Raw genomic sequence first — 11,258 nt, 5'->3', positions numbered from 1 at the left:
GCCCATATGCAAGTATTTCTATGTGTCATACGTATATAGATTTGTTTGTTACTATTTTGTCTATAACGTGAAAATTTTTATCACCATTTGACCAACATATGTTGTCACTCATTTGCTTCATTGACTTCAGATATCGATATAGCTGCCTTGCTGCAATATCATTAGTGTAAAATTTAGAGATTATTTAAAAAAAGAATAATTCCAAATTAAATTACTAACAATGAAGAGTTTGCACAGAATACAAAGACGGATTTTATTCAATTACTTAGAATGTTCAGTTGCTTATTCTTGTGTACTTCAATTACTGGAGTATGTTAAACGAAACAAAGTTAATACATTCTTGATTAAAGGAATGGCTGGCTAATCAATATTCCTTCATATTACACGAGCGGACAAGGAAAAGGTTCAACGTAGAAAAGGCTTATGTTAGTCAAATAGATGATTGATGGCAGGCAGACATTGTGTACATACAGTCATATAAAAAATACAACAATGGATACAATGCATTTTGACAGCTATAGATGTCTTCTGAATACGTTTGTTTGAAGAAAAACGAATTTTAAATAAGAGATGATATATCTGACACATGTAGATAAATCTTTATTGAACGAAAATAGGAAAACATAGTGCAATAAGAGAAATAATTATATATCCGAAAGATTAAAGAATTACAGAAAGAAATATTCTGACAAGTAATTTTATCCATGATTTAAATGTTTAATAGAATAGTCAAAACAGACTGTAGAATATTTCAAATAATTACATTAGAAAAGGGTATATGTATTACTTAACCACATTAATAGATTTTAAAATATTTATTACAAGTCAACTGATTTGACACCAATCTAAACAAGCAGTTGGCAAAATAGATGTATAGTATGGTTCAACTTATCCGGTTATCTGATAATGGAAACCTATTCAAAGACTAAATATAAAGGAGGTGAGACTGTTAGGATCTGAAAATATGAGAAATTTGTAAAAAGAGACAATTTCTGGTCTCCTTGATGTGTTTATATTCCAAGATGTCATATAAGAGGATACTGAGGGGTCTTTAACATCGAGGAATTATCTGTATGTGACAAAGATAGATGATTGTTTCAAGGTTAAATCGATTATGAGGATAACAAAGTGGATGATAAAACATGTGACAATCATAGATAATTTCTTTTCAGAGTAAGTGGAAATTTTAAAGTATTTTTCTTTCTGTGACAATTCGGAAAGGACTGGATGATCATTTTAATTGTTGGGACCTTTCTGAAAAGTATATTGTCACCGAAATAATTAGAACTCATTAAAGTTTACTATAAAACTTCACGAGGTCAAGCAGAACATAATATTGGTAACAGCAAAATTCAATGAACCACCTTAGAATAAAATCAAACAAATTATACTGAAGGATAGATATTAAAAGATTTTGTATCATGAAATAGTTTAAGACAACAGTAAAGTGCATAATATCCTCATCAAGGTTGGATTTTACTGCCGAAACATTTGCGTGCAGATACTAACAGGCTTGGAAAAGAACATAAATGTTTTTAGAAGAAAATGGGCTCAGTCTTTTACCTGTTTGACTATCTAATGAGTCTAAACACACCAAAAATAAATCGAATAATTGACATTTAATAGTTTGTGTGGAACAATGGTTTTCTGGGTTTCCTAATGATATGATTTCAAGAATGAATGTGTTGATATGTATCGTCAATATTTCTACAATTCCATGTTGCTTATATAAATGTTATGAAAAAATGCCTCATGCTTTTATTAATTCAGCCATAACTTTGCTAAAAACACTAAAATATTCAGGTTTGTTAAATACAGTACATTGATGTTATTAATAATAATAAGGACAGCTCAATTAAAAACACATGTATCTGGTCTCCAGTAAGACCCTCAACTACACTCTAAAAATCTTGTGCATAATACAAATTAACAATACATGTGTAAGAAAAAGACAAGTCATACTAACTAACACATAAACAATTAACTGATATGATGCTACATTACTTGGATATCAAAAATTATACTTGGACACAAACACAGATTAGCAAACACAAAGACAAAAGAGCTAAAGCGAAAACATGAATTTTGCAACGTATAATGATACATATAAAGCAATCAAACCAAGCTTTAAATATGTTTAAATATGTTTCTTTAAAACTTACTAAAGAAATGCCTGATCTAACTGGTGTGGGCAATAAATTCCATGTCCTTGTTAAAAAATATTTTAAACTACTTCCACTTTCCAAATTAATTTTGGAAGTTTCACATGGCCATACAGGGTTAACCATAAGGAAGAGCCCTACTACTTTTCATGATAGTTCTCTCATTTATTTAAGGACATTACAATTTTGTGATTTTTAGACAATTATTGCTGTTTGGTTTGCTTTGTTCCCTTATGGCACAGCAATGCAAGTAGGTTAATGAGTGCCAAAGCAACTGGATTATATACTGTCTTTAGAAAGTAATATTCTGGTTTGTGTGGGTAGTTATTAATTTCATTATCAAAGTTATTTTACTTGTTAGAGATCTACAAAGTTATTGTACTTGGTAGAGATCTACAGATTACGTTATTTTACTTGTAAGAGATCTACAAAGTTATCTGACTTATTATATAACTACAGACTAAGTTATTTTACTTCTTAGAGATCTACAGACAAAAGTTATTTTACTTGTTAGAAATCTACAGAGAAAACTGGCAATCAGATCAGCATCATTTTCATTTAGAACAAACTTGACATCCAAATCAATCTTATGGAAAAATCTCAATGGCAACATGATTTTCTGATATAGAAGATTAGCGATAGCAAGGTTTTCAAGATAGCCATTATGAGGGCCATTATTGGATATCAGAGTAGCACAATTTCATATACAACTAAGTAGATACCATAAGAAATCTTTAAGTGAAAATCCCATGTTTTTAATATATTCATTTTTTTTTAGAAGGGGTCAAGATGACAAGATTTTCAAGATGGGCACTGTGGTGGCCACACTGCATGTCAGATCTGCAGCAATTTCAGCTAGGACTGACTAATTATCAAAGTCATATGGGGAAATCCCCATATCAATATGACTTTCCATTCAGGACAAGTAGTGATAACAAGATATTCAAAATGGTTACCTAGGCAGGCATTTTGGATGTCCAAATGGCACCATTTTCATTCAGGACCAACTAGAATACATAAGACATTTTCTGGTCAAAACCTCGTGTAAATATGACCCGATGTTCAATAGGTGTGTGTGAACTGGATTTTTAATGTAGCTTTAAAAAAAATTCAGTCACATTGTTAAGATGTCTGCAGTGTGGCAGTTTATAATTATATCTAGTGCTGGGGCATCATGCTGCAGACATGTATCATTATCACCCAACTAGTCACATCTTGACGCCAGCCTGACCAGTCCTAACACTAACCTCTTAATGGCTGGGATTCAAACCCATGACCTCCCACATCCGAGGTGGATGCTCTAACCACTAGGCCACTGGAGCGGTCTGTTCAATAGGAGCAACAATTAACAAGATTTTCAAGAAGGCTAATTATACATGAGATCAGCAACATTTTCATTAGGATCAGCCAGATATCATATGAAGTCTTTTGGTAAAAACCCAATGCTGATATGAACATCCACATAACAAGAGTAATGATACATGTGGTGGCCATAGTGGATGTGTAAATGGCATAAGTTTTATTTCGGATAATTAAACCATGTGATGAATATGTATGCAGAGATTCATAGCAATCTTGCAAGCATTTCAGAGAACTAGCATTAACAAACTGGTGCTAATGGTTGAAAAGAAAATTTATGGATAACAGACAACAAACCATACCAAAACGTCTGCTCGTTGATGGCTAGTTCAGCTAATAACTGCTAACTGGCAAACCTTGCAACACAAACAGAATTTGAAAGCATGCTTTTGTTCTCAATTTTTTTTTTAATAGCGATTTTTAATACTTGGTGTAGAATGTTCTTAAGAGCTGCCACATCCAACAGCTAGAAACATAATCTCCAATGCATATATGCACATAAACACAGTGAAAACAAGTAGAAAGATTTTGTCAATTCCTTATATACAATATTTATAAAACACATCAGTAAAAAAATCAGCAAAATCTTAACATGATGTTCTTGCACAAGGCTAATTTTGTAATTATTCACCATGCCATCTCATCCACTGAATGTATTGCCTTGTTTTAGAGGGTCTTCTTGTAAACAGAACTGTGGAAAGAAATGAAAAAATATGCTTTAAATGTAGATATAATATGAATGTTTCTAACTATATGTCAAAACAGTTGGTTCAGTATAACTGTCACATCAGTCAAACAGATTTACAACATAGTGTCAGTTTCTTGATAAAATTTGAATCTCACAGTCAACACACTGGTATCTGTAACACAAAATGATGTTTACTGCATTCTAAGGATTACTAACTGTACATCATTCTGGATATACATTTCAGCTGGACTTGTTGTTGTTGTTGTTGTGGGGTTTAACGCCATTTTTCAGCACGATAGGCTATACATGGCGGCCAGTATTAATGGTGGAGGAAGAACCCGGAAAACCCCGGAAAGAACCACCGACCCACGAGAAGCTACTGGCAGGCTTTCTCACATGCCCACATTGGCTGAATCTTAGACTCGAACCGCCGCAGACAGAGGTGAGATGGCAGTGATCCGTAACGAAGAGCGCTTTAGACCACTCGGCCACTCGGGTACCCTTCAGCTGGACTTGTAATTAGGATTAGTTGTCATTAACCCACACAATCATCAGAATAGTATTTACTGATTCTGCTTAAATTTCATCATTTCAGTTTCTAAGTAAACATTTATTCTTCGTTAACATCAACTCAAAACCATAACTGCATTTCATCAATAAGACTAAAAATTAAGGTACCCCCTGCCATTTTGTATTTCTTCAAATACTCAGTGCAAGCACATGCTCAACATGACAGCCCCAACTGCGTCATACTTCTGACATGTGTGTTAATTTTCCAAGCATTTCTAGTACTTTCTTTGTGTCTTATCTTGATCACATTTGTGATCATACTGTCCTGTCATCATTTATTTCTACTGTTTAACATGTGGCTGCACACCTTGCAATGCTTCCACTTGTTTACAATTGTTACTGCACAATGGAGTGAATGTCGGGTTTGGTTCAGTGCTTGCAGCACAGCAACACAAGTTAATTAGGGCTTTGCTTCAGTGCAAAACCATAGAATCGGAGTATTTTCCGGATGGAGTCAAAATGTAAGTTGCGAAAAGCCTTTTAAAAACAAGGTACATATTTCTATTGTGTTTCAGTCAAAATTCCATTTTGATATTAGCATCTGGGGAAGTAGCCATGTGAACGGTTCATGAAGTCATCAAGGTATCCATATTAAAATCACACTTGCTACTCTCTAATTCAAACATTGCTGAGCATTTAGGACATCACATATGTCAGCATAATATCTGAACAGTGACCATTTCCCCATTTCTTTCGTCTGTAATTTTGAAAATGACTTGTTTCTTGGAGGTCCCTCTATATCCACATAATTATATATTTCCTTGACAGAGGTAACACAGCAGACAGTGTCTGCCTTGGATGCGGCAGATCATGGGTTTGAACCCCAACGGAGTCTCACCAAAGACTTATAAAAATGGTACTAACAGCTGTCTCGCTGGATGCTCAGCGTTTAACAGGTTAGTTTTAGGACTGGTCTGACTGGTGTTAGTATAATGTGAATGGGTGGGACATCATGCTACATGTCTGTGGCATGATGCCTGAGGGCTAGACATCACTTTAAACTGCCACACTGCAGATATTGTAGTGATATGACTAGAAAATTGTTAAAGCTACATTAAAAATCCAAATCACTCACACATGCACACAGATAACACAGCACCATTAACAAAGGCCTGAGGCCCTAAGGCAGTTTCAAACCTGTTGTAATGTACATCTTAAGCACAAAAGATGAGATCAATACTCATTTACGAGTTTCAGTTAGAATAATTACTTATAAAGTCTGAATAGACAGTTTCTTTTAAAAAACTCCAGCCATTTAACCATTTTATAATTGGTCAAAAAACAGTCCTGTTGGACATGTCCAGCACACGATTCCAGAGTCATGGTAAATATGTATGGACAGTATGCATATATCTTTTACTGTCTCACATTCCATTTTCATCCCATTTTCACCTGACCATTCACATCCCTTGGCAAACTAGCATCTACCAAAAGACAGAAATCATACAGAGATCCCATTCACCAATGTACTCAGTATATGTAAGGGTTCCAATTGCATACAATTATTACAGCCATTATTCTCGATTTCTATGCCCCTTAAGCTAAACGTTGCTACCATGGTGACATACAAATAATAAATGCAGAATATTCTAAGTATCAAAATGCTTCTCTATGCAGCTTGCTTGGTATGTGTGCCAAGTCTGCTTGAAGTACATTCAACCAATTCTGGAAAGGAAAATATCTGCAAGTATCTTATAGAAAAGGACCCTTATATACTGTTTTCCATGGTAAAAAAATACTGAATGTAAACCTGTGACCTTTAAGATAGACCTCCAAACATGGAATACAGCATATCCTCTAGAGAAAATACAAGTTTGCCAAATTTAATTCCTTTTTCTTAAACAGATCATAAGTAATACTGTAACAGCAGAATGGAAAGTGCTACTGAATCTACAAAAATTGACCTGTGACCTTGTCACTGATGTTTTTGGGGGGGTCTTTTATCACAATATTCCTCAATCTCAGATGTCTATGATGTTATCCGATACAAAGGGAAGTATGAAGAAAAACTTGGTATATTGACCCTACAAGTGTGGTATGTTGCACAAATGCTCAAAACCAAATTTCAACTAAATATTTCCAACAGCTCTTAGATTATGAAGGAAATTGTTAAGGAAAATTTCATATACTTACCATGATATTTAAGATGTGTCTCCCAATGTGGTACACAAGAAATGTTCTAATACTGAGCCATAAGCTTCACCTTGTATCCCCACCCTTACTATGACGTGCATGAAATGCCTTCTAATTGTGACATATAACAAGTTTCGTCATTCAGTGTCAAATGGCTTTAAACTGCATAGATAAACCAAAAACATTACCAATGAACTGATGGACAAAATATCAGATAACCAGTAATGAAGATACTATGTTCCCCACTTTTTGTGAATAGATGGGAGTAATAACCAGATAGGGAATGCATATAGTTACTGGGAAAATGGTACTACAATTCTTATCTATATAAATAAGTCCATTATCACATCTGAACATCCTTCACTATCAACTGTGCTTCTAGTCAACCTGCACAACCACTCCTATTGAGAAAAAAAAAGTGAAGATCCAATACAAAGAGGAGAGCGTTAAAGAGAGATAACTGTTCCAATACAAAGAGGAGAGCGTTAAAGAGAGATAACTGGTTGATATTACTACATTACTTCTCATAAATAACAAAGTTTTGGCTTGGTGCTTTATGGCACAGCAACACAAGAAGGTTATTTAGTACCAAGGCAACTGGAGTAAAGTGCCTTGCCCAAGGACACACCATGGTGGCTGATCCAGGCTAATCCGATGATAATATTAAAACCCACACCCTTTTATCTGCAAATCCGACACCCTAACCACAAAGCAACAATGACTCTTTTTTATTAAAATAAAAGTATTTGTAATCAAGAGCATGACGAATGGAAAAGTATATGCCTGCTCTGTGTTTAAGAGTCCTATATGTAGATAACTGACATTTATGAGCAGAAATAATTTTTATTCAAGTCGATGACCTTGACCTTTGACCCACAAACTGATAGGCTTCTTCCTTAATGCAAGCTGTCTACACAATCTGGTTCAGGGCTGTCATGCTGAACTAATGTTATTGTATGGGAACCCTTTTGTTTCTTTCATTCTTAGTGGCATTGAACTTTGACAGAAATATCAAATGATTGTGATATCAGTGATAAATGAATTCTTTCTTAACCAGGTAAGGACCATCCACAAAGGCTGGTCCATCCAGATCTGTTATGAAAAACACATTTTATTATGTATACACTTGTTTCTTCCTTCAGTAACAATGACCCTAGCCTTTGACCTTTAGACTCTTTACTCAAAAGGAATCTTCCTTACCACAGTTGCAAGCCATTCACAAAGTTTGGTAGCTGTAAACAATGGAGGACTCTAGTTATGGTGCTCAAACTATCTTCTTTTAGTCACTCTGATCCACCTTTGTGCTTTTGACCCCAAATATGATGAGGATCTTCCTGACCCAAAGTGAAAATTCAACACAAAGCTTGGTAAGTGTAGATGGTGAACAACATAAAGTATTGTGCAGAAACATATTTTGATCAAATTCTCTCAAATGCTTCTTAAGAAGTCCTCTAAAGGTTATTATATTTTCAGCAATGGTGACCATATTTTATTTGAAATTGGCATCATTAGTATAAATCTTAAAAGCCTTCATGCCACAATACTCTCTACCAAATGCATCATCTCTGAACTTGAAAACTTTTCATGTCTGGCTACTCTCTAAAATATTTGGAGGAAATCTGTCAGTTGTATTTCAAAAGAATTTGAAAAAAGAGTCTCTCAAAAGCACTGATATTCTAATGTCCAAAAAGAACTTCGAAAAATTTGAGATAATATCATTTCTTCTTTTTAACCTTTGAGTATTGAAACTGTCTCTGATCATTTTAAGCAATAACAATATTTTCAAACCAACCAATGAGGTAGCCATACTGATATAAGATTGGCAGCAGTCATCTATGTCCAGCTAGATATCATTAGAAGTCTTTTGGTGAACCCATCAGAATATTAACAGCCACTGAGGGGGAGTAGTAAGATTTTCAAGATGGTCATCATTATGGCTATATCAGATGTCAGATCAGCACTATATTCATTCAAACTAAACTTCCTAGAAAATCTTTTTGTGAAAACCCCTTGTTGGTTTGATGATAAATCATTCAGAGATGGAATAAAATCTATTCAAACAAGCCACAAAGGAGGTCATATTGGAGGTCAAATTGTCATTTTAATTTAGAAACACCTAAATATTATAAGTAGCCTTCTTGTGGAAACCCTATGTCAGTATGACCTGACTTTAAGCAGTCAAGTATTAATAAGATTTTCAAGATAGTGTCCATGGTGAGCATACTGGGTTTCAAATCAGTGCCATTTCAGTTTTGGTTCAACAGGATATCCCCAAAGGTCTTTTAATGAAAATCCCAAGTCAATATGACCCTATATCTAGGACAAGCAGTGATAACAAGACTGGTCTTTGCTGCAGCTTTAATGGATATCCAAGCAGCACCACTTTCATTTGGGACCAACTATATATTGTCAGAATTCATCGAATGAAAACAACATGTCATTATGACTTTCCATTCAGAAAGAGTAGCAATAACACAATTTATAAGATGATGGTCATGCTGGATATCCAATCTATTACCCACCAGACATCATAACAAGTGTACTTGTGAAAAGCCCATGTTGATAAGACATTCCATTCAGGAATAGTGATGGAAACAATTTCAAGATGGTTGCCATGCAACAGGTCATCAACATTTTCATGTAGTGCATACACGGCGTCATGACTCTTATAGTGAAAACCTCATGTAGATATAACCATCCATTCAGGTGAAGTGGCAACCAGTTAGACCATAGGATATATGTATGTGTAAAGTTTCATGGCAATCCTCTAAGTAGTTTATGAGAAAGAGTGAGAATAAATTGTGCTAATGAATGGACAGACGATAGACAACAGGCCATATGATAAGCTCATCCAGTCCATGTCCAGAATAGCTAATAGTAAAGTTTGATGGTCAACAGACAACACTAATCAGATCAATCTACATTTGCTTATAAATATGCTGCTAATTTGTCTACATTACACAATCTTGCTCACAATTTACCAGGAAAGATGGACAGCCAGGACCAAATGAAGATACTGCACTGTAAACAGTGGTAACATTAAACGGTATAAGAAATGTTTGATTTTAAGATATTATCATATGACTATAATATCAGTACAAATAATGAATTGTGCTGATTGCATAAGTAGTATAATTTGTGGCTGACTTTCAATGATGAATTTTCTAACGGACATTTGTTCTGATTGGAACATTCATGTTCTTTGTGGTTGGCAAATGCATCATGTAGTACTTTAGATAAGAGATATCAATCACATATTTGAAGTCTCGATGATAATGAGGGTGTTTTGGTCATATATTTTCTCCTATTATTTGGGACAGTAAAGCTTCCTTAATCCTTGACTCCTCTTGCATGAGAAAGCCACTCCTTCCACACAGCAATTCTTTGAAATGCTATGCATTGCCTGTTCTGTTTTTGCATAATCCAAAAGTCACAAAGTCCCATTAGGGCAAGAAAAGTAGGTCACTGTGGCCAAATGGTTTTAAACATGAATATTGCTCCTTAAAATTAATGCACGTATTAAGTATGATGACTGTATATGTAAAAGTCTCATGGAAGTGGAGGTAAGTGCAAACTCTCCCATTATCACTGGAGCATGATAAATAAAAAAAAGGTGACCTAATTTTGCTACTCCTAAAGATGGATGTCCCTTAAAAAGTTTCAAGACAAAATATACAACAGTTATACAAAAATAAACATCAGTGACAAAGCCTCATGCAAACACAAACAGGATAGATGACAATACTGCCATAGAAGTGATACATGTACCTTTACCTTGACAATAATTTATAAAATGAGATAGCTGTACACATTAACGTGATATAACTGTTTATAATACAAACCATTTATCATATTTTGTCTTTACTTCACTTTGGGATGAAGCTTTTGCTAAGTGGGGTGTTCATTGCAATCATCATCAGAGTTTGGGTACTCCTTCATGGACTCTCCAGAGTTTTCCACACTACAGAAAAATAAGCAGAAATATCATGAATGATGATATGGAGCATTATTAAATAATAAATAATTCATGTTGTATGTCAGAAAATAGGCACACATCTGAGACAACTGAACTGCAGCTCTGACACACAAGCAGTTAAAAGATAATCCTATAATGATTTACATGTGATTTGCAAAGCATGGTGGTCTGTTATACACTAGGATTATCATAAGCAATACATGATTCACAATTAAGTTATATCAAGATATGATGCAATACTTCTGTGTTAAAAGATTCTGATTAGGAAATTAAGAGATTAAAAGTATTCCAATGTTTGAGCATGATCTCAATTTTATATTACAGCAAGATCACTTTAATGAAAGCAAAGAGAATTTTGATGGCTTCTTTG

General features: G+C 34.5%; 1 protein-coding gene across 1 annotated transcript in view; it reads right to left on the bottom strand.

Annotated features, from left to right (window-relative positions):
* Positions 1-576: 576 nt before the first annotated feature.
* LOC149782080 (uncharacterized) overlaps positions 577-11,258 on the bottom strand; it is a 38,555-nt gene continuing 27,873 nt past the window's right edge. Inside the window, exons 7-8 of the mRNA XM_089935060.1 lie at positions 10,755-10,873; positions 577-4,212 (exon numbers count right to left, since the gene is read on the bottom strand). Coding sequence (XP_089791186.1) covers positions 10,801-10,873 — 73 coding nt within the window. The 3' untranslated portion in view covers positions 577-4,212; positions 10,755-10,800. The remainder of the gene's footprint in view (positions 4,213-10,754; positions 10,874-11,258) is intronic.

Source organism: Sinohyriopsis cumingii, chromosome 15 (assembly GCF_028554795.1).
Source record: "Sinohyriopsis cumingii isolate HCF-2022 chromosome 15, ASM2855479v2, whole genome shotgun sequence".
In the NCBI taxonomy this organism is placed as follows: domain Eukaryota; kingdom Metazoa; phylum Mollusca; class Bivalvia; order Unionida; family Unionidae; genus Sinohyriopsis; species Sinohyriopsis cumingii.
This window is presented reverse-complemented; position numbering and strand designations above follow the sequence as displayed.